This window comes from Cetorhinus maximus, chromosome 5 (assembly GCF_964194155.1).
Source record: "Cetorhinus maximus chromosome 5, sCetMax3.hap1.1, whole genome shotgun sequence".
Taxonomy (NCBI): Eukaryota; Metazoa; Chordata; class Chondrichthyes; order Lamniformes; family Cetorhinidae; genus Cetorhinus; species Cetorhinus maximus.
This window is the reverse complement of record NC_135883.1, coordinates 40,607,665-40,632,931: the sequence shown is the minus strand read 5'-3', so window position 1 is coordinate 40,632,931 and position 25,267 is coordinate 40,607,665. Positions and strand designations below refer to the sequence as shown.

At 42.0% G+C, this 25,267-nt stretch overlaps 1 protein-coding gene across 4 annotated transcripts in view; it reads right to left on the bottom strand.

Moving 5' to 3' along the window:
- Nucleotides 1–25,267, bottom strand: part of prim2 (DNA primase subunit 2) — a 212,115-nt gene that overhangs the window by 137,460 nt on the left and 49,388 nt on the right. For 2 of the 4 annotated variants that reach the window (XM_078541831.1, XM_078541833.1), the window contains exons 5-6: nucleotides 21,322–21,414; nucleotides 17,349–17,486 (exon numbers count right to left, since the gene is read on the bottom strand). The exons of 1 other annotated variant lie outside the window; for it this stretch is intronic. In XM_078541831.1, coding sequence (XP_078397957.1) covers nucleotides 17,349–17,486; nucleotides 21,322–21,414 — 231 coding nt within the window. The remainder of the gene's footprint in view (nucleotides 1–17,348; nucleotides 17,487–21,321; nucleotides 21,415–25,267) is intronic. One more of the 4 variants, XM_078541832.1, reaches the window with a different exon arrangement.

Here is a 25,267-nt window from a genome sequence, read left to right as displayed (position 1 = left end):
GCTACTATAAAAATGCAGTTCTCCATTATTTAGTTAAGTCTTTATCGGGTGCCCTAGTAATCACCAACAGAAACGCATTTTCCCCAGCTGCCAATTCAAAAATATTTTCTGTGATATTTACAGTTAGCAGTGTAAAGAGGCGTTTGAGCCTTTGCAATAATCATCTGAATTTTCCCTGTAACCAGATTGGAAATATTGCTCACTCACTGGAAAATTGTATCTTGTTAGACGATGGCATCTAAGGCTAAACTCACCAGCCAGGCGTACTCAATGGGGAGCTACACCTGAAGACAGTGCAGGTCAGAGGGTCAATGCTATTACATTGTAGCTCTCAAGTGTAGGTCCTATAAAGAACCTTTCTTTTATTTTTCTTGGACTGTGGCTTTAAAAACTGCCATGGCTGCAGTTGAAAGACATATTCGCTGGAACAGGAGGAGCAATATCTACAATGTTGCTATCCTGGAACAGAGTGCCATAGGAGAACAGGATGGTGCCAGAAAGGAGTTCTAGACTAGGAGGAAACTGCCTAACGCCAGCATTTTAATTGGCTCATGACCAGGTGACCAGGGTTTTGTGTAGTAACAGTGCAGGCAGAACAGCTCCTAGCCTGCAAAGAGGAAAGACCCAAAACCTCTTTCTCCTGTGTTTGTTAAGATTCCAGCAATTCTGCTATAACAGCTAGCTGGCTATCCTTCACATCTCTGTAACCTGCTTTCTCTGAAAGCCCCTGTCAAAAGTAAAAAGGGAAAAATCACCAGTACAGACATTGAAAAGCAAGTTTTTCAACCAGTGAACCACGGACTGAAAGTACTGGGAGACCATCTTGTGTCATCAACAACAAACTGCAAGGAATTTGGAAGGCATCTATCAAAATCATCTAATCCTGTACTCCAGATTGGTGCTATTGAACTGTTTTATCTCACCCTTAAAATCCATGTTTTGTGTCTTGTGTGTGTGTGCGCGCGCGCATGTAGGGGTTTAAGAAAGGGTAGAGTTTAAGTTATAGAGTTAAAGACAATTTGTTGAATAAACAGTTATTTACTTTTTTAGTTTACAAACGTGGTGCTCGTATTCTGTTAACCTAAATTAAACAGTTAGGTAGAATTGGGGCAAGCTGGTGGTTTGGTCAAACTTTTCACATTTGTTAAGGCTCAGGGAACAGTGGGGCTTGATATCACAGTGCACTATCCCCAGTCAGTCGTGGCAGTACTCAATGGCAGTAAAGGATGAGTGAGCTTTATATTAGGAACAGCAGGAGGCCATTCAGCTCCCCAAACCTGCGACGCCATTCAATTAGGTCATGGCTGTATCTTAACTCCATTTGCCCATCTTGGTTTCATAACTCTTCAAACCCGAGTAACAAAAATCTATCAATCTCAGGGGGATAGCAAGCAACAACAGGAAGAGCCTGTTCCGCCATTCAGTAAATCACAGCTGATCTGTGTTAACTATATCTGTAACTCTTAATATACCCTTGCCTAACAAAAATATACATAAATCTCAACTTTGACATTTTCAATTAAACCCCAGCCTCATCAGCTTTCTTTTGCAGGGAGGGAGAGTCTCAGCTTTCCACTACCCTTTGTGTGAGGAAGTGCTTGCTGACTCTGGACACCCCCAGCTAGAGGGAATATTCTCTATCTACCCTATCAACTCCTTCAATCATCCCAAAGACCTCAGTTAATCATCACTGAATCTTCCATCTTACAAAAAAACAACAGAAACCACATCTATCCAATCTGCCCTCATCATTAACTCATTTTAGCTCCAACGCTGGAAAACTTCAAACTATCCTGGCCTTAAATACTAATGGTCAAAAAAAAATAGTCCAAGTCTCACCAGCAAACAAATCGGTTTGCAATTGACTTTTCCCATTGGGATGAAGTATTAAATGCAAAAATGACAAGAATTTCGAGAACCCAACAACCCTCGATTACAGAAATGATGGATCTTCAGAAAAGGAAAACTTCAGATTGCACAGGGAATCTATTTTAAAAAAAAGTGACAGATCACATTTGTTACTCTCAGATTTTAGCACATATGCTTCCCTGGATACTACTACAAGGTACTTTATTTTTTTGATGTATTTACACATTTGGGCCTCAAAATTTCATGGTGAAACTTGCAGGAAGCAGACTAATAGGCTGCTTTCAGCCCATTTCCCGGAAAGTTTGTCAGTCTTCTGCCAGAGCACACTCAGAATTTCAGGGTCATCATTGTTACTGTTGCCAATCGTGGTGCAATTTGTAGTACACTCACCTGAGTCAGAAGATTGTGGGTTCAAGCCCCTCTTCCAGGACTTAAGCACAAAAGTCTAGGCTGACCCGCCAGTGCAGTGCTGAGGGAGAGCTGCACTGTTGGAGGGAGGAGCCATCTTTCCAATGAGATGTTAAACTGTGGCTTACCCTTCCCTCTCAGGTGGATGTAAAAGATCCCACGGCACTGTTTTGCAGAAGAGCAGGGGAGTTCTTCCTGTTGTCCAGGCCAATATTTATCTCTCAATCAATATCACAAGAAACATGGCCTGGTCATTATCACATTGCTGTTTGTGGGAGCTTGCTGAGAATAGATTGGCTGCTGCATTTCCTACAATACAACAGTGGCTACACTTCAAAAAGTATTTAATTATCTGTGAAGAACTTTGGGATGCCCTGAGGTCATGAAAGGCGTTATTTTAACACGAGTCTATTTTGCTTTTTTGCGGGTATAAAGATGAGAAAGATATAGGCTTCTTCCATGGTTACTGTCGCAACAAAGGCTTTTTAGTCCTTCAATAATGACCTCTACGTGATTCATTCAACAAGTTTTGACTCCACAGCATTAGAGTACAAGTCTTCAGGTTATGTTATGAACGGTAAGCGCCTAATACATCCTGGTTGCTACGCCCAGGATTGATCAGTTCTGTCTTTCTAGGCTGCCTGCTCAGCTCAGCCATACTAACACCTTTATACTATTCGGCTACCTGGGGCTGCACATATACATTTGTCCGTATCACTTAGTCATTAATCTGACCCCCATGTTGACTATGCTGTCTGATTTTAGAGCAACATTCTTTTGAATTTTCCTATGCTATGTACAGCCCTTTTCTTGTACTGCGTGGTCCGTTGAAGATTGCCATGTGGCTGCACATCTTAAAGGGACCGCTTCTTGTGCGCAGTCTGTTTGTCTCCTGCACGGTAAGTTTTGGACTGCTGCCATATACCACGACTACTTCGTACTTTAGCTCAGTCATCTAACAGTTTTCCCCTCTCAGGAGGCCAATTTTTACAGGCCTCCGTATGGGCTTGTAAGCCACCATATTTCCAATTCAATAGAAGAACACAAGAAATAGGAGGAGGAGTAGACCACACAGCCCATTGAGCGTGCTCCACTATTCAGTATGATCATGGCTGATCTTGGGCTACAACTTCACTTCCCTGCCCATTCCACATATCTCTTGATTCCGAGAGACCAATAAAAAAAAACTCCCTTAGGCGTTTGTCAAAGCTAACAATTACTGTGGTATGTTGGTGTTTAGCAACTGTACCACGTATCTAGGGGCCCAATTCTACTGGTTCAGCTCATTTGTTCACATACTGATGAAAAATTCTCCTCCAGCAGAGTCATGCCTCAGCTTTTCCTCCACATTCACTCTCGCTAAAATGCTGGAGCTTAGCAAGATGGGATACCTTCACTATTTTCTTAGGTTTAACCCAAGTTCATAAAATATTCTAACATGATGCAATTGAAATTAACATGCGCAACAGATGCCAAATGATCAATGGGTTGATTTCAGAACTGCTGAGTCCTTCAACTATACATTCAAAACACTGAATCGAATCTGTCAAATTTACATTGGATCCCAAATGAGTTCATCTACTGCTCACACCACACATTGCATGAACTGTAAGATACGTAACTAAAAAAAAAACCATTCTGAAAACTACCCGAGCTGTCCAATATTTGAGCTTTTTGTACAGTAGACACTGCTAACAACCGGACAATTTGCAAAAGCTTATCAGCCACTCCATAAAGAGAGAAATTAAGGTGCACAGATGAAATGACATGAAGCATCCTGGATTAATGACTATCCACTGAGTTATTATTCTACTCAATGCCCTTGACTTTCATTTTTCAATAGATATTCACCCCATTTACAAGGCTGAATTCTCACATTCCTGCACAAATTATGCCACACTCATGACATCTGTAGGAGATTCATGCTCATTGCAATCTATCTTCTTCATCTCATTGCAGTCTCCAGAACTTCCCCTATTCATAATCTTATAAATACAAAAGTAAACATCTTTCAGAGACAGGTTATACCCTTATAGTAAAGCAGTCTTCATGACAAAATTCCCAAGTCTTTTTTAAAGTATGCTCACCAATAGAATTTGCAATTTGGAGACAGCTCTTTTCCTTCAGAAACACACATCTCTATCTTCATAACAACAAATTAATCCTTAAGTGGACCAGCTTCAGGACATTTTGCGTGCAGAACATGTGCTGTCAAACCTCCACAGATGAAAAGGCTGAGAGCCCTGACTTCTTTCATAAAAGCCAGTGATGCCTGAATTAGTCCTTTGGCTGTTGGGCATAGCTAACCGACCTGGGCACTGAATTTGCATCACGATCTTCTCGAGGGCAATTAATGATGAGCAACAAATGCAGGTCTTGCCAGCGATGCCCACCATCCCATAAAAGAATTTTTAAAATTATCTGAGAGAAAAAGAAAGAACAGAACAGAAGAGAAAAAATATTAGGAATAAATTAAGGGAAAAGGAAGAAAGCAAGAAAGAAAGCAAGCAAGCGCAAAGAGTCTCCATCATAAAGTCAGGAGAGGGGATGTTTGCTGATGGTGCAAATGTTCAGCACCATTCATTACTCATTAGATACTGAGGCAGTCCATGTTCATGTGCAGCAAGGTCTGGACAATATCCAGGCTTGGGCTGATAATTCAGCAAATAACACACAAGTGCCAGGCAATGACCATCTCCAACAAGCGAAAATCTAGCCATCTCCCCATAACATTCAATGGCATTACCATCACTAAATCCCCCACTAACAACCACCTGGGGGTTACCATTGACCCGAAACTGAACTGGACCAGCCACATAAACACTGTGGCTACAACAGCAGGTCAGAAGCTCGACACCATCCAGGGCAAAGTAGCCACTTGATTGGCAACCCATCCACCACCTTCAACGTCTACTCCTTCCATCACCATTGCACAGTGGCAGCAGAGTGTACCATCCACAAGATGCACTGCAGCAATTCACCAAGACTCCTTCGACAGCACCTTCCAAACCCACGAACTCTATCACCAAGAAGGACAAGGGCAGTAGACACATGGAAACACCACTACCTGGAAGTTCCCCTCCAAGTCACACATCATCCTGACTTGGAACTATATTGCCGTTCTTTCACTGTTGCTGGGTCAAAACCCTGGAACTCCCTCCTTAACAGCACTTGTGGGACTGCAGCAGTTCAAGGCAGCAGCTCACCACCACTATCTCAAGGGCGATTAGAGATTTGCAATGAATGCTGGCCTAGCCAGTGATGCCCACATCCCATAAAAGCAAATCATTGTTGATGCACCTTCAGCAGTATAACTACAATCATTGCAAAGTAATTTTTTAAAATTCTCAGACCATTGGTGAACTGTCTAAGGTATTTGCAAAAACTGTTCTGTGTTTTAAAACCATTTTGCAAAGAGACAATTATCCCTTCTGGTCTCCAATGGAAATAACAATTGATCCAGTAATTGCATATGGGTAAGATGAGCTCTCGTTCATCTGACTAGATAGGGTTCCCTACACCAACAGCATGGGCCTTAACTTCAACTCACATCAGAAAGAGCTGGCCTGCAGGAATTAGAAGAAATAAATACCTGCTTATCTGATCTTGAAAATTACATCGCCACTTCTGTTCGGCAGAGCTGCTTGAGGCCTGCATCAAAAGACTCCTCGCAGGCCTCAACAAAGTCTAGCTCTAGCATATTCAAGGAGGCCACACCCACTTTTTACAGCGCTTTGCTGCCATAAAACAGGTAAGTTTGAAGGCCCAGGAACATTAACAGGGGAAGGTAAGTGGATAGGATTTGGGGGTTGGGGGTGTCAGGGTTGGGGAGGTTAGTCGGAGGTCCGGGTGTCTGTAGAGCATCAGTTGAAGTCGGTTGAACTCCGTATGGAGTTTTTTTTTTGGGGGGGGGGGGGGGGGGGGGGGGGGGGGACGTCTGGGGTCGGGGGGTGGTGGTTGGGTTGTCAGAAGTCAGGAATCAGAAGTCGGGGAGGCAGGAGATCGGGGATTGGAGGTTGGGAGGGTGGGGACTGGTCAGAGGGGAGGGGAGAGGAGTCCCATGGGGTCGGTCTGGGTCTTTACAAAAGGTACTCAGAAGTTAGAAGAGGTTTTAATTATTCTTTTTTCTGAGTAACTATTGGTGTATCCTTGGTGGAATCATCTGAAGTTTGCAATTTAAATCGTATTTTTGGATGGTTCCCAGCGCGGCGCAATTGTCCAGAGGGAGTGTGCACTTCTCGGCAATTGCTGTGCAAACCCTTACCTGGGAACTTCCCAGAGGGATTCCCCAGCGCATCTTTGTTTGTGAGTGAGAGAGAGAGGGGGGGGGTGGGGGGGTAAGCTCGGACGTTACAGCCCAAGGTTGGCTAACTTATGTTCCAAACAGGTGCCCAACACCATCAGTGCAATACCATCATTACAAAGAAAATATCTTAATCTCTAATGCCTGTTTTACTGTTGTGCAAAAATGCTTCAACACACATTCTTGGAAAATGTTAAACCAGCATTCAATCAGCTAGAGCTTAAAGCTGTTAAAACTAAATGGGCCTCTGATAATGTTTCCAAAGAGCTGAAGAGAAATAATCCCAGGCTGCGGCAGAAAAGTATGCGTTTGTATGTCATGGGCATGGAAACAGTGTACGTCGCAAGCAGCCAGAACCTACAATCAGTGAATGATAAACACTTTAATCAAAAAGGTTAAAAAGGTTTAATCAAATTGCAAAAGGTGTGCAGTGCTGGAGCAATGGTCAATGAAGTAATTAAAAGCAAAGAAAAATATATCATGGCCCAACAAAATCCAATCCAAAGCATTTAGGTGGTGGCTGCAGTTGGCAACAACTTACTTTGTTCTTTAATGCAGTGGTGATGGATTCACAAGCTCTCTCAGAAAGCTAACACTGGGCCCTGGATTTCTAGAAGGCCATCTAGTGCATGATACAATCATTTCAGATATGAAGGCACTAAACCACCTTGTAATGTATTTTTCATTACCAGGAGGCTTGGTGCTCCTGCAGCTGAAATGAGAGACTTTGGTTGTTAAAAATGGAATAAATAACAGGATAGGTTTGACCCGTCAAAGTCTCAGAATGATACAGCACAGAAGGCCATTTGACTCATCACACCTGCACTGGCTCCTTCACAGAGCTATCCAATTAATCCCATTCCCCTGTTCTTTCCCCATAGCCCTGCAAACTTTTCCCTTTCAAATATTTATCCAATTCCCTTTTCAATTATTATTGAATCTGCTTCCACTACTGTCAGGCAGAGCATTGCCAGCCAATGACCATATCCAACAAGAGAGAATCTAATCATCACCCCTTGACATTCAATGGCATTACCATTGCCTAATCCCCCACTAACAACATCCTCGGGGTTACCATTGATCAGAAACTGAACTGGACTAGCCATATTAATACAGTGGCTACAACAGCAGGTCAGAGGTTGGGAATTCTGTGACATGTAACTCACCTCCTGACTCCTCAAGGCCTGTCCACCATCTACAAGGCACAAGTCAGGAGTGTGATGGAATACTCCCCACTTGCCTGGATGAGTGCAGTTCCCACAACACTCAAGAAGCTTTGTCCAGGACAAAGCAGCCCACTTGATTGGCACCCAATCCACAAACATTCACTTCCTCCTCCACCAACATACAGTGGCAGCAGTGTGTACCATCTACAAGCAGAAACTCACCAAGGCTCCTTAGACAGCAACTTCCAAACCCACAACCACCACCACCTAGAAGGACAAGGGCAGCAGACACATAGAAACATCACCACCTGCAAGTTCCCTGCCAAGCCACTCACTATCCTGGCTTGGGAATATATCTCCGTTCCTTCACAGTCGCTGGGTCAAAATCCTGGAACTCCCTCCCTAACAGCACTGTGGGTGTACCTACACCACATGGACTGCAGCGGTTCAAGAAGGTGATTCACCACCACCTCCTCAAGGGATAGGCAATAAATGCTGGCCTAGCCAGCGACACACTCATCCCACAATTATAAAAAAAAACTATCATAATTCAAAAAAACATTTTTTCATGTCACCTCTGGTTAAGATAATTTGCTTAAATTTGCATCCCGTTTACTGACCTTTCTGCCACTAGGAAGTTTCTCCTTATTTACTCTAACACCACCCTTCATGATTTTGAACACAATCAAATCTCCTTACCTCCTTTCCTCCAAGGGAACAATCTCACCTTCTCTAACCTCTGCACATAACTGAAATCCCACATCCATTCTAGTGATATTCCTGGACCGTGACAACTGATGTGATTCATTCCCTTAGGCCTATTAAGTAATGAGTGATGCAGTTTCTTGGTGGTGGGGAGGACAGAAGTCCTTATGGCAGGCAATGCTGCTTTTGGATCTAGTTTCAAAGATGCTCAGTGTGCATGGGACAACAGATGCCTTTACATGTGATTCTGGCACCCCAAGCAAAGCTACAAAATGGCTATTGTGAGGCAGTGAAACAGTCCACACTCTTCAAAGCAAGGTGATATGTAGAATGTGTGCTTTCAGTATCCATGAAGCCTGTGACCTCCTTACCAGATCTAAAGACTAGCAGACAGAGGAAGAACATTTACCTTGTGAAACCTCATACAAAATCATCGCTACTAGGCAAACAAAATGTTATGTCTTCACACCTTAGCAAACAACGGAAAAGCAGCCAATAAAAGTGCCATCTTTCCTTTACATCTTCTCGGAACTACTTTCACATATGAAACTTAGAGCATGCATATCTATTTGCAAAGGTTTCATCCATTGACATTTAAAACCTGTTCCCCAAACTTCAAAGCAGCCTTCTTTTACCTGATTCCTGATTAGGAAAAGAAATTTCCTTTTTTATGCCTGTCTTCACTTTTCCATGCTCTACTTAGCAAAGAGAGTAGCCTCCAATTTAAACCATCGCTGCTTGGGACGAAATAAAAGTAAAGATTTGTTACTTCATGATCCCTAATCCGATATTAATTCCAGGGAAATATTTTATAATTATCAAAATTATGTACATAGAAAGAGCCATGGGGAATGGGACTAAATGGATAGCTTTCAGAAAGCAAGAATACAATGGGTCAAATGGCCTTCTTCAGTGCTGTATGATTCTATAAAACATGATTGTCTGCCGGTCACTCCAGCTGTGCATGGAAAATGCAACATTTTACAGTAATCATGCCAAAAATGTATAAGCTCAACTTTAAAAAATCGTGGTTTGGTTCACTTATTTCCAGCAGGTTCCTATTACCAACCAGCCTTCTGGTGACATTTATAACACAATTAAACAAGGGGTACAAGTGAAAATCTACTACTTGCAAAGAAAATCCAGTCTACACCTATCCAAATAAGAATGACAGACTAAAAATTGTCATGGGAATTAGTTAACAGTGGTGCAAGCTTATAACCACCAAACCTTACTTCCAAAGAGGCAGCTTACACATCAGTGACACTAGACAGATGCTCAGTATTCAGAACAAAATCAATGCCGGGGTTGTGAAGAAATGAAATAAGCATTTCTCTGATGGAAGGTCATTGACCTGAAACGTTAACTCTGTTTCTTTCTCCTCAGATGCTGCCTGACCGGCTGAGCCATTCCAGCATTTTCTGTCTTTAGGCCATTTTCTGGATCAGAAAAATTGTTGGAATTCTTCCTATGCATTGTGAAGAATTGCTTCAACGTAGCAAGAAACCAAGTCATTGCACAGAAACTGCGAATAGCTCAGTGAATGATTGTGAAGAGAACAGAGTAAACAAGGTCATCAACGTGAATGTCATCACGTTATCGCTGAACACCAAGTCACGAGTACTGTTGCTTCAACTCAGTATTACTGTACAGTCAATGAAGGACATGTTCAGCACACCACATCATTAAACAAGATGGACGATTCTCACACCTACCTGCTTTTAATGTACTGGTTGCACTGTGCCAGAAGTTAATCAAGGCACAGACGAGCCACAATTTGTCTCCATCGAAAGGCTCAGTAGGGAACTCTTTCTGCTTTCTAAAGTACTGGTTAGAAAATTAATGACATCACAGTTTCAAGGTGCCGACTTGAGGTATGAAACCTCTGCAGCCCAAAATGCAGGAAAATGAAACCATCTCTAATTGCTGCACTTTGAAAGTTAGGTCTGGATATCTGCATTTAATCAAGAGGAAACCAAATTCAGTAGCGAAAGCTTAATGTGCTCGTTAGAAAATGATTTTTTTTTTGACTAATGTAGGACAGTGCCGATCATTCAAAACCCATTCACAAGAGATTACAACTCCTTCGAAAATAAAATGATACTGAACGAGCATGAAGTCTGAGTAAAATTAGTCCATACGCATTTAATCATTCTGCCACAGTCCAAGTAATCCCTTAGCTTCACTGTGCAACATGCTAAATTATACAATGCAGAGACAACACATCTTTCTTCGCAGTAACAAAAGAATTCTTTTCTTCCCTCCCAACAAAACCAGACCCATCACAAAACTGAATTTACACATCGAAGAATTTACTGCTGTCTCAGTGTTCTGCTGTCTCCTAGCAACGGGAGCCTGCCAATGGCTCTCCAGCAATAAGCAGTGATGTGTATGGATCCTGGTCTGTATCACTGCAGCAATGTGTCAATGAAAACATAATTGCATGGTAAACCCCCACCACCTTCCCCCCACAAAAAAAACTGACAATATTGCAAGTTATTGTATTTTCAGAAGTGTAGATTGATTTGCAATATCAACTCTTTTCAATCAAAGACAACTCTGTCCAGACACTGGTGAACTAACAAGGATGCAAGAAAGGTGATGCCTCTCATCTGTAAGAACATTTTTGTCTGGATAACAGAATTCCCAAGTCCTAATGAGTCTTTTGCACCTCTAGACATAGCCTCCTCCTCTTCCTCAGCTCCACCATTGCCATTGTTACCAATACTGGCTTGTTTAATTGCATGATGCCTCAAATAGGGACCTACCTTAAAAGTAAAGCTTCAGGCAGATGATTTTAATGCAAAGCTTTGTTTCAGACAAGGGGAAATCCATCATAATTTTCCCCATTAAATAAAGCTCTCAAGGATGGGGATCAATGTAGTTTTGAATCTGCATCACCTCAGCAGCAATCTTTTGTGAGGAAAGCAAAATGGCCTAATGAGAAACAATTATGGATTCTATCTTACTGCTCCACAGTGAACACAATTAGTCACTTTTAAATCTAGGCTTCAATAGTCATAAAGAGCCCAGTAGCCCATCAAGCACCAGAAACAGAAATAAATAAAATCTCAGTAACTTTCATAAAGAACTGCTCATGCCCAATATACATGCTTGATTTCTGCCTGTACGAGTGCTCATCTATTCTCTAAACACAATTAGTATTCACAGGAGGAGAAAACAAGTTTTTAATTCATGACCCAAAAAGGATATAGGACACCAAAATGTTGGCTGTGTCTTTTTTTTTACGCAACAGGAATAACAATTACACAGAAACAGGTCATTCAGCCCTACTGGTCCATGCTGGTGTTTATGTTCCGCACAAGCCTCCTGCCACTCTAACAGCACATCCGTCCACCATATATACTCCAGCAAAAGTCCATCTCCTGCAAAAGTCACCCTCCCAACTTTTGGCCCCAAAATCCTGAATTTTTCATATACCTCATGCTAGTTTTGGGAGCGAGTTTGATGGGAACAGACTACTGAGTCTCTTTCGCCATTGCCTCTTCTGCTCATTTAAACCGTCAGAAACAGATAGCCCGGGCCAGGTGGTCTCTGCTGAAATCAGAACCATGGCCAGCAACTGCTCAGACAGTGTCATTATTGGCAGTTCACAAGAACGAGCATGGATTTCAACTCCTCGAAAATATTACTCATTTTTAAGTCAATGCCCAAATTTTTGCCTGAATATTTGGCCTTAAAAATTCTATCTGAGTACATATTAGTTTACTTTCTCCCTCATGTACTTACCTAGCTTCCTCTTAAATGGATCTATACTATTTGCCTCAACTACCCCCTGTGACAGCAAGTTTCACATTCTAACCACTCTCTGGGAATAGGAGATTTTCCTGAATTTCCCATTCAATTTACTGGTGACTCTTACATTTATGGCCAAGTAGTACATGAACTGGTTTCACTGTTCAAAGTCATAAATTCTTGCAGCTTTTCTTGGGAACCTGGTCTCCATTGGTGGTTTACTCCAAGACGGTCGCCCCAGGAGTTAAGAAATGGAATTTGAGTGTGCACACAAACTCTCCACACCCTATATTAGTAATTCAGGAAGCTCATCCTTGCACAGTGACTGGTCCTCGACACCTGATAAAAGGCAGTTTTAGGCAGTTGCCTTTGTGGCATTCACAGTGTGCCAGTCCATATGAATCCAACTCTTATAGATGCACAACCTCAGGAGACTTCAAAGTGCTTAAAAGTCAATTAAATAAAATGTCATAAGGTAGAAATCCCAGCAGCCAATTAGCACACAACAAGCTCCCACAAACAGCAATGAAATAAATAACCAAATGCTTTTGTGCATGTTGGTTGAGATAAATATTACCCAGGGTACCGAGTGTTATCCTCTACCCCAGCTCTTACCCTAAAATAGTAAAGCGCAGAAGGTGGCCATTTTGTAAAGCGCAGAAGGTGGCCATTTTGTAAAGCGCAGAAGGTGGCCATTTTGTAAAGCGCAGAAGGTGGCCATTTTGTAAAGCGCAGAAGGTGGCCATTTTGTAAAGCGCAGAAGGTGGCCATTTTGGCCATCAAGTTTATGCCAGCTCTTTCAAAAAGCAATCTATTTAGTCCCACTGCCACGCTTTTCCCCCATTGCTCTGCAGTTTTCCTCATTGAATAGTACTATGTGATCTGAAAAGGGTTACTATTTTAATCTTTAAAAACAAGATGAAAAATCTGAAAACAACAAAACCTGCAAAGTCATGCTCCCAGAGCATGCATTCAGAATGCAGACTTCTAGCAATGTTAACATCCATAACACAAGTAAAAAAACTGCATTACAAAACTGTTTGCCAATAGCAGAAGCGTTTGTGAGTTAAAGGCAGAAACTGAATTCATGTCATGAGCCTGGAAACCCCAAGGTGTTTCAAGGCACTTCACGCTTGCTGTTTTCCTGCAGAAAAATGTGGCAGGCTATTTACACACAGCAATGAGATTAAGTGACCAGATAATTTGCTTTGTTCAGGGATAGATGTTTGCAAATAGTGCCCGTGAGATATTTAACATCCACCTGAGATAGCGGACTAGGTCTCAGTTTATCGTCGCATCCAAATGAAGGCATCGCTGACAATGCAGCACTCCCTCAGTACTGCACTGAAGCGCCAGCCTGGATTGTGCACTCAAGTGGGCCTTGAATCCACAACCATCTGACTCAGACAAGAGTTTTACCAACTGAGCCGGGGCTTCATTCTGAAGCCATATCACATACTTCACCTACAAAAGGTCCTATCTGTATGCTATCATTGGGGCGTGGGGGGGGAAATGTCTGACACTTAGCTTCAGTAGATCAGAAATCCTCTCTCACGTTCATGAACAAAGTACCAACAGGAATACTACCTTCTTTAATTAGATACTCAAGATGATCCTCACAATGAATTGAAACAGAGAATGGATATACAACACAAATTGAATTGATAGAGCACCTTTAACAGTAAAACATCTCAAGGCACATCACAAGTGCATCATCGAACAAAATAACCAGAACTAGATGCAAGCCTCTATTTGGGGCCTAACCAGTGTTTTATAAAGGTTCAACATAACTTCCCTGCTTTTGTACTCCATGCTTCTATTTATGAGGCCCAAGATCCCATACGCTTTGCTAATGATTCTCTCAATATGTCCTGCCATCTTCAAAGATCTATTCACATAAATCCCTGTGTCCCCTCCACCCTGTGCACTCTTTAGAACTCTGCTATTTTGTCTGTATTGCCCTCTCCCTATCTCTTCTGCAAAAAAATGTATCGCCTCACACCGCTTTGTATTAAATTCCATCTGCTACTTGTCAGCCCATTCTGCCAGCCTGTATCCCATTGCAAAGCAATTCTACAAATTCTATCAAATCCTTACTCTTTTGCTGCTGTGTTCCCCAGTAGGTGTGGGGGAGATACGGGCCTGTTGGCCTGCGTCACAGCTGTCTCACCAGGTCCACAGCACCGTCTTGGTCATGAATCAATAGCATCACCACAGAAAGGACCTGACCCTCTTTTCCGGAAAAAAATGAGAAAAGGCAACCAACCAACGCAAAAGCTTAGTCAAGTGCACATCAACAATACAACATGTTTCCTAGAAAAAAAAGACACATTTAAATGGATAGCTTTGTCACTATGTCAATTGGGAAAACCAGAGGTTTATAACAGGATACCAGCACGACATGGCTGCAGACTGACCTCTGACCCCAGTCTATCAATTGCTAAAGAGTCCACTGCGAATTAAAGGTGGGACTTACAGCAGGACTCACACCAGCTTACTTTGCAGCAAAAAAGTCTACTTACTCAGCAAAGACAATTTAAAGACTCTATTTAAAAAGTCTATAAACTTAAGCAAACAGGGCACAAGCACAACAGCAACTTCTCCCGACAAAGCAATGTGATTTTCCAGCAAAACTCTGTGGGAAGAATAGTTACATAATACAAATAACATGCGCATCAATCAGTCCCAGTCGCTTGACTGATGGGGGAGTTACCCAGCCATCTCCATTCTGGTCGGGATTAAAGGCATCACGCGAAGAAGCCCTCAGCCGTAGCCAGCTGCAACTTCTAAATAACCTTTGTAACATTAGTCACATTTACAAGGAATTTGTCAACAGAAGTGCTTGTGCCAACCTGATCACTACATTGATCTCAGCCATTTGCTGGTAGATAAACTTAACACTGCTTGATTCAATAAACCACCTCTCTTTTATATGTGGCCTAATGTTCAATTATTTTTAAATCAATTCAATGCAACAGGCCTCTTCCACTGGATAGGAGTTAGTATATCCAGATGGAATATCACGGATGAACCCACCGCACTTACACTAAAAAGAGTTTCTGTGGGAATTTGGTACAGCTCCAAGTTAGAAGAACATTACATACCACTTGATATAGCTGCTTATGAGGGTTTAAGGAAGCTGCAAGGGAAATAAAGACTATAGTCTGACAAGCTGGGCACCGAAACCTGCATTTAAATAGCACCTTTAACATAGCAAAATATCCCAAAGATTAAAACAAGCCTGGCCTATTTTGCAGATTTGTAGACTGGGTAACAACAAATCCACCCGAGTTATGCACTGTCGGTTTGCAAAAGGGCATAGCCTTTAAATCAGGGCCAAGGCCAAAATCACCCTTCTCGCAGTCAGGACACAGGCCTCCTAAAAGGACCCAACACCTGCAATGGTTCACAAGACAAAGGTGATTTCTGGTAGGCAGCATCGTTCAAGGGTCAATCACAATCCTCATTCAATTCTCTGCCTAACCGAGAGCAATTGTGCTTCAAAGGTTCACCAGACTGATTGCTGAAATGGCAGGATTGTCATATGAGGAGAGATTGGACTGATTTGGCCTGAATTCATTGGAGTTTAGAAGAATGAGAGGGGATCTCATTGAAACATATAAAATTCTGGACAGACTGGATGCAGGGATGATGTTTCCTCTGGCTGAGGAGGGGGATCTAGAACAAGGGGTCACAATCTCAGGATATGGGGTAGACCATTTAGGAGTGAGATGAGGAGAAACTTCTTAATTCAGAGGGTGGTGAACCTGTGGAATTCTCTACCAGAGAGAGCTGTGGAGGCCAAGTCACTGAATATATCTAAGAAGGAAACAGATAAATTTCTAGACTCTAAAGGCATCAAGGGGTATGGGGAGAGAGCAGGAGTACAACATTGAGATAGAGGATGAGCCATGATCATATTGAATGGTGGAACAGGCTTGAAGGGCCGAATGACCTACTCCTGCTTCTATCTTCTATGTTTCTAAGTGCCAACTAGACTCCGAAGCCTCATTATTATAGCAGAGGTAGTTGAATGATAATTCTTTCAGCAGTTTCCAAGATTTCAATAATTCACAAAAACATTCCCCCACCCTCCCCCGCCACCCAATATAAAGGTCTGCAAAAGGTTGGCCAGTGTAACCAGTACAATAGTGCAAGAAGACAATACAGAAAACCAAGCATTGGACTTGCAGTGAAACAATAACTTTGTTAAATGAAAGATTATCAGCGCCAAATGTAACTAAATTCAGACTGCAATCAACAAGAACTTGTTTCAAAGCACGCACAAAGAATCCATACATCATTTTTAAACTGTGAACTATTTAGGTTTCACCAACTGTGCCTGTCACAAGAACTTTACTGGGTCGAGGGCATTTGTAAGATAGTTGTCAAGAGAAATGGGAACGAAACAGAACAGGGTTCACATTCGACTTGCACGACCGCTCAGAATGCAAGTGGGATAGCAGCGGTCATCGACCCAAAACCTCAACTCTGTTTCTCTCTCCAGCTGATCTTTCCCAGCTTTCCCTGTTCTTGTTGCAGATCTCCAGCATTCACAGTATTTTGTATTTGTGGAGGCAGTTGTACTGCCACTTTTTGCAACATTTAGGATTGGGTATAATGACAGTGCACATTTAAAACGTACTTGCGGAGTCTGCAGGATGTTGTCAGCTTTTTATAAACCCAAGATAAAGTTTATTTAAAACATTTGAAAAAAACCAGATGACCCTGCTTGTAACCGTAGAACATTAAATGCTCATCAGGTGTGCGAGGACAGAGAGTTCTCTCATGGATGCAGATACCGGCAGGAGGGGAACTCTCAGCTACGGTATAACTCTAGCACTGCACTTCACAGCCATCAGTATGAGACAGCAGTGCTAGTCCGGTTTGTTGCCCCACATAACAGGAACCACACAATGTAACTCATCGTACTTGAAGGAGCAATTGAAAGACATGATGACCTGCTTTACACAGATACGAGTTCCTTCTCGACAACCGAAGTGCACCATCATTTCCCTCACTTCAATGATGGCATATTTACTTCAGACGCTGAATCAATGAGGAAGTCCTTTTGAGCTTTTATTTCATCAAGGAGGGTCACTGATGTTAGAAGCAACTTCTCAGTAAAAAAAAACACTTACTGCCAAAGACTTGGAAAGCCGCTGTCGGAACTCGTTCAAGACTATAATCACGATCTCTGGGTGAGGTATGTATGCAAAACCATCTTTCACAAAGACTTTTCGAACTCGGACCAGCTCAAGAGCATCAGTAAAAAATACCTATTGGAGACAAAGAGACAAGTTAATGATCAGCGAATATAAATTGCACACAACAGTTAATCTTCATTAACCATAAAATTAGACTCAGTGAATTTGAGCAAACTCCCTAGTTCTCAAATACCCACATCGCAAGTGATAGGCTCCTTGAAACAACAGTAATCGTTCAAAATCCTAATTGTATACCATAAGCAACTTTGACTAAGCACTGCAAACACTTATCTCACAGAAAATCAAACTATCTGCTACCTCAATTTAAAAGCAGCTGTTAAAATCTGCGGCAATACATTATAACAACTGTGAAAATCCAAAGATTAGCAGTGCTTTAATTGAGCAACCACTGCCCTTTGGCTCCAGAAAAGGATGCAAGAGCATTCGGGAGGTAATTGTCTCCTTCCAAAAAACAAGGACGGTGAGCTGGTCTGATTAAGTTTGGATTTCAAATTACTTCAATTCAAGTAAATTGAAAATTACCACCTCGTTAATTTTTAATGACAAATATACAGCCTCACCTCTCTCTGCAATGGTTGAGCTCCTGCAGCTGCAGATGTCTCATGGTATTGTTTGAAGTAAGCCAGAGGGTGCAATAACGGGAGCATTATGCCTCACAATGCACGCAGCATTTTGATAGCCTTTTCTTGATGGGCATAAAGGGTCTGCATTAGGGAAAGCTGTCCACTACTAAGATGGAGATGCGTGTAAACACGCTTTATGTCACAAGCATCGAGGAAAGTACTTTGAATAGATTTATCCTACGGTCAATTAGAGGCAAACTGCTGTGGAAGGCGGATGGTTAAGTGTTCCATTCCAATTTGTTCCTGCTTCATCAATAATGATACGACAGCCAATTACTTTTCTCTATTATAACCTTTGAAGCACTGCAGTGCATGGCCCATAGGATCAGGAGTAGGCCATTCAACCCTTTGAGTCTGTTCAATACATTCAGTGAGATCATGGGTTGATCTGCACCTCAAGTCCATTTATCTGCCTATGATCAATATCCTTTGATATTCATAACTAATAAAAGTCTATCAATCTCTCTTCATAATTTCAGTTGACTCATTATTCGCAGCCTTTTGGAACAAGGAAATCCACATTAACATTGTCCTCTGTGCGGAGGAGTACTTTCTGATTTGACCCAAATGCCTAACTCTAATTTTAAGATTATGCTCCCTCATTTTAGACTAACCCCCCACCAGAGGAAATAGCTGCTTTCATTCTGCTCGACCAGCTCCTTCAATCATGTTAAACACCCCAACCCCCCACCCCACCCCTTAACCTTCTACCGTCAAGGGAATACAACCCATGTTTATGCAGCCTGTCTTTTAATTTAGTTCTTTAAGCCCTGAGGTCCTGGCATCGTTCAAGTGAATCTGTGAACTCCCTGCAAGGGCAAAATATCCTTCCTCTTCAAACAATGAGAAATGCCGAGTTTCAGCACCAACTGATAAGCCCATACAAGATGAGTAAAAAAAATTAGTTAACAATCAGACTAAGTGATCATCTTGCGAATAGTGACTGAATTTGATAATTGGTTCAAGAGGGAAAAAGCCTTCTTGCCTTCCTACCACCAGTGGGTACCTATACCACATAGACTGCAGCGGTTCAAGAAGGCAGCTCACCACCACCTTCTCAAGGGCAATTAGGGGTGGATAAAAATGCTGGTCTAGCTAGTGACACCCACATCCCATGAAAGAATTAATTGCAAAATAATGCACAAACTAAGACTCTGAATTGCAGCAAGTCAAACCATCTACAAGATGAGAAATACATGTTGAACAAAATAAACTGGGATGAACTGTTTGTGGGTGAATCTGTAGACAAACAGTGCAAAGTATTCAAAGAAGCATTTGGTACAAAGGTGCCAAAGCCTTGGGGAGTACAGCAGAGGAGATTTACCGGAAATGTATCAAGAATGAGGGGCATAAGTAACATGGAGAGACTGGAGAAGCTGGGATAGTTCACTTCGGGGCTGAGGCTATGGGAAGATTTAGTGGAGGTGTTCAAAATGAGGAGGGGTTATGATAGAGTTGATAGGGAGAAACTGTTTTCATTGGCTGGAGGGTCAGAAACCAGAGAACACATTTCAGATAATTAGCAAAAATTTTAGGGTGTAAATAAGATTTTTTTCTTAAACACATGATGATCTGGAATGCATCCCTGGAAGCAGAATCTACATTAAATTTCAAAAACAATTTAAAAACTTGAAAAGGACAAACTTGCGGGGTTATGGGGAAAGAACAGGGGAGCTGAACGAATTGGCAGTCTTTCAAAGAGCCGGCACAGGAACGATGAGCCAAACGGACTCCCCTTCTGTGCTATACGATTTTATGAACACAAAACCAAATATTAAAAGACATACCGCCTTAAAGGAAAAAGTCCCAATTGTGAAGTTAAGCAACCAGGATCAACAAACAAGAGACAGTACGAAGCTAAATGAAAAGGATTTTTAAAAAGTAATGAGATGCAGAACAGGAGCACTAATAGCAACTTGGAACAGATCTCAAAACTAACAGTAAAAAATAAATATATTTGAGTATGGTAAGAGGGCATGTGGGCCCATTAAATACAGATTAAGGCGATGCTATAATGCACAGCCAACTTGTTAAACGAATACTTTGTATCCATATTCACAGTGGAGGATGAGGGCAAAATATGGGGATCTCATTGTATGTCTGCAGACTATTAGAATTGGTGATATCACACTGGCCTCATTACAGACCTGATTGCAATTCACTGTTTCTAGCTATACCCTTAATTGTCTTCTCGTCGAATAGTCTGTCTTAATAATTGGGGAGTAGAAAAGAATATGCTTCGGCCAGGCCATGACAGATACTTTCTAATCAATTGCATTATTACATTATGAAGGACCAGGAACTTGTTCTGTCACAGCTTTTGTACAGAGATTCATGAGTCTACGCTATCAAAAAAAATTCTCTTTCAGTTGAAAGTGACCAGCCTACATACAGCAGCCACATTTGATAAGAGAGAGAGAGATGCTAAAAGGAAGCCAAGGCTACTCTGCCCATCGTGTCTGTGCCGGCCGAAAGAAAACAAGCCGCCTAGCCTAATTCCAGTCTCCAGCATTTGGTCCATAGCCCTGCAGGTTACGGCACTTCAGGTGCACATCCAGCCATGAAGGAAATGATATGTTGGCCTTCATTGCGAGAGGACTTGAATACAGGAGCAAGGATGTCTGACTGCAGTTGTACAGGGCCTTGGTGAGACCACACCTGGAGTAACGTGTGCAGTTTTGGTCTCCTTGCCTAAGAAAGGATATACTTGCCATAGAGGGGGTGCAGTGAAGGCATACCAGACTGATTCCTGGGATGGCAGGATTATCGTATGAGAAGAGATTGAGCCGACTAGGCCTGCATTCACGGAGTTTAGGAGAATGAGACGGGATCTCATTGAAATGTATAAAATTCTGACAGGGATGGACAAATTGGATGCAGGGATGATGTTTCCTCTAGCTGGGGTGTCTAGGGGAAGGAATCAGTCTCAGGATACAGGGTAGGCCATTTAGGACTGAGATGAGGAGAAACTTCTTCACTCAGAGGGTGGTGAACCAATGGAATTCTCTACCAGAGAGGGCTGTGGAGACCAATCTCTGAATATAATTAAGGAGGAAATAGATCGATTCCTGGACTCTAAAGGTGTCAAGGGGTATGGGGAGAGAGCAGGAGTACAGTGTTGATATAGAGGATCAGCCAAGATCACGCTGAATGGCAGGGAAGGTTCGAAGGGCCGAATGACCTACTCCTGTTTCTATTTTCTATGACAAGTTAAAATAAAGACACAGGTCTCAAGCAGTTGCTTAAACCAATTTTGTTCTCACCTTGTAATACAACCATTCATCTATTTTGACCAGACTGTATCCACCCGAGTCAGCCAGTTTTTTTCTCTTATGCTCTTTTTCCTCCGCATCAATCTAAGTAAAATAAAAATCATTACTTAGGTCAAAGATTTTGTTTTAGCAATCACAAGTAACTCAACATTTAGCACATCCCAGATTATCCAGGACAAGGAAAGCATAATTACACAGGGCACCACAAGTTACAGCCCAAATGACATACTGATCCGGATGATAAATAGAAGTACTCAGAATGCAAAAATCAGCCCACTAAAATCACCTGCCAACCGAGCATTTTGCTTGTTCCTCAAATACTGCAAAGGAGGCTCGATTCTAGGAATAAGAGTTAAAATAAATTGTGCAAGAGGGGAAATTGGGAATTTTTTTTTTTAAATTGGCAAGTTATGATGTTCTGGAATGCACCATCTGAAAGGGTGGTGAAACCACAGAATTTACTGCACAAAATAAGGCCATAAATTCCTGAATTCTTTGTTGGATTTATAGTGACTATCTTAGATGGCGGTGTTGATTAGTGCCACAACACTAGGGGGAGCACTACCTGCACATGCCAAAGTGCTGCGTCAGGTTGTTTAAAGGGACACGTGCTTTAAAGTGCAGCTCTGCTTTCTGTTGTTGAATTACGTAATCTTTTGCAAGTTGGTGTCTTATAGCCGTCTCCTTTATAACAAAGTCAGTTACAATAAGGCCCCATTTCAAGTTGCCTCATTCAGCGTCATTCCACTTCAGCATCGCAGACATAATGGGGCCAGTATGCACATTTTTTTTCTTCATTCTTTCACAGGATATGGGTGTCACTGGCAACGTCAGCTTCATTGCCCATCCCTAATTTCCCTTGAACTGAGTGGCTTGCTAGCCTTCTCAGAGGGCAGTTAAGAGTCAACCACATTGCTGTGGGTCTGGAGTCACATGTAGGCCAGGCCAAGTAAGGATGGCAGATTTCCTTCCCTAAAGGACATTAGTGAGCCAGGTAGGTTTTTATGACAATCGACAACAGTTTCATGGTCACCGTTACTGAGACTAGCTTTCAATTCCGGATTAACTTAGTTTAAATTCCACCAGCTGCCGTGGTGGGATTTGAACCCATGCCCCCAGAGCATTAGCCTTTGCCTCTGGATTACTCATCCAGTGACATTACCACTACACCATTTCGAGACCCCCAATCAGTGTAATTTTGTTGAGGCCTCTCTTGTTTCCAAACTCCTGAGCATGCGCCGTTTCCCTTCCCTGACTCTAGCATGCCGCTTCACCTCCCCACACCACCCCCCCACACAGCTGCCTCACACGCACCACTTCACCAACCCCTCGACTCCCTTGCATGCGCCACTTCACCTGACTCCCTCCCTCCTGCACTCCAATCCCCTTGCAATAAAGGCCAACATGCCATTTGCTTCCTAATTGTTTGCTGTACCTGCGTGCTAACATGGTGTTCTTTGTACGAGCACAACCAAGTCTCTTTGAACATCAACACGTACAAGTTTCTCACCTTTTGAAAAATATTCTGTTTTTCTATTCATATGACCAAAATGAATAACTTCACACTTCCTCACATTATACACATCCGCCAAATTGTTGCCCACTCACTTAGCCTGTATCGCTTTGCAATCTGTGGCCTCCCCACAGCTTACATTTCCACCTAGCTTTGTGTCATAAGCAAACTTAGATACATTACTCTCTGTCTCTTCATCGAAATCATTAATATACATTGTAAATAACTGAGGCCCCAGCACTGATCCTTGCAGCACTCCACTAGTCTCTGCCTGCCAACTTGAAAAAACCTTGTTTATGCCCACTCTCTGCTTTCTATCAGTTAACCAATCCCCTACACATGCTAACATATTACCCTGCACTACATGAGCCTTTATCTTACCTATTAATCTTCTGTGCAGCACCTTGTTGATTACATTTTGGAAATCCAGGTATACTACATCTACTGGTTCCCCTTTATCTATCCTACTAGCTACATCGTCAAAAAATTCTAATAAATTTATCAAACAGAATTTCCCTTTAGTAAAACCATATTGACTAGTTCTAATCATACTATGCTTTTCTAAGTGCATTAAAACTTCCTTAATAATAGATTCCAGCATTTTTCCAACGACTGATGTTAGGCTAACTGGCCTATAGTTCAAGGTTTTCTCTCTCCCTTTCGTGAAAAGCGGTGCAACATTCACCAATTTCCAATCTGATGGGACTGTTACCGAATCTAAGGAATTTTGGGAAATCATAGCCAGTACACTTATCATCTCTGCAGCTCTCTTTCAGACGTAGGCCATCAGGGCCCTTGGAATTTTTCGGTTTAGGCCATTAAGTTTTTCCAATACTTTTCCTCTGCTATTAATTCCCTCAATTTCCTCATTAATTTAACCCTTAGGATACAGTCTATTTCTGGTATGAAATATTTCTTAGAATCTGGCTACTTTATTCTCATTCTATTTTTTCCCTTAACAACTTTTTAGTGGTTCTTTGCTGATTTCAAAAACACTCCCAATTCTAGGACTTGCTACAGATTTTTTTGCAACATTATAAACCTCTTCTTTTAACCTAATACTATCCTCAACTTCTTTAGCGAGCCACAGACAGGTCTTTCTCAGTGAGTTTTTGTTTTTCACTGGAATATATTTTTGTTGAACATTTTGAATTGTTTCTTTAAATGTTTCTCCACTGTTCATTTACTGCCATACCTGTTAATCTATTTCCCCAATTAACTTTAGCCAGTTCTCCCCTCATACCCATGTAATGTGCAAGGGAAAAAGCAGAATGGCACCAAGTCATAACGCTCAATTGGAGAGCCTGTGCAGACATGATGGGCCAAGTGGCCTCCTCCTGCGCCATAACAATTCTGAGATTACCTTTGTTACAAGCTCCCATAATTTCTTGTTTACTGCTCTACACAACCGGACAACTACAGCCACCCTAACTACAGCTTTTACATTGGTTATAATGGGAAAATCTGATGCGCTTAAAGTCATTCCACTTAAAGCTGAAGTATTCAGGAACGCAACTACAATGTTAAGTGAGGAATTACTGCAATGGAAAAAAAATTGCAACCACTCAGAGAGCAACCATTTTAACCATCAGGTTCTTGTAATGGTAAAAATGGATGCTATTTTACCCAGCAATCTGTTTGGGAGACAGCCAGTCTTGGAAACCAAAACTATACGCTCTTAATAGTGGAATTACACCACTGGTTAAAAAAAAATAGAAAAGCAATCGAATAAAATATTTCAGAAAAAACCATCACTCAATGTGGGGCTCGAAACCATGATCCTGGGATTCAGAGTCCCATTATCCAACAAATGAACTAACCAGGCTGTGTAAGAACGCCTTACACAAAGCCTTTCTAACTTGTTCAACTAAAAATGTTGTTTAGTGGTTAATTTGGTAGTATTTAACAGGCCTTTCTACAGTGTTAAACTGGCCTGGGAGCAAAATGGCATGCACCCACCATTCTGGTGGGAGAACCTGCACATGCATCAGTGGCTGCAGTGCGCGCTGAGTGTGCATGCAGCACTGGTCCTGACACTTTTCCAGCCAGTGGCAGGGATTAGAGTTCCTGCAAAGACGTTCAGTGTGAGGGTATGCAGGATCACTTAAAGAAGACACCAATTGCTCTGTTGGAACAGAAATCCCCAAGATAGAAAATCAGTTCAATTAGCTGGTCTATAAAATTAGCCAAACCTCAAAACAAATATAAAAACAGATATGAATGAGACACTGGAAGCTAAAGCGTGTGCACGCGACAGTTTCCCAACTCACCTTAATGACTGCTTGGAGGCAACATGCTGCCCACCAACAGAATTCTAGATGTACATTTACAAAGAAGCAGAATTACCCTCTCCCAACGGATTTCAATTTTGTTTATGAAGAGGGGGAGAGACTGGGGTATACCATACCAAAGGTTTATCACCAT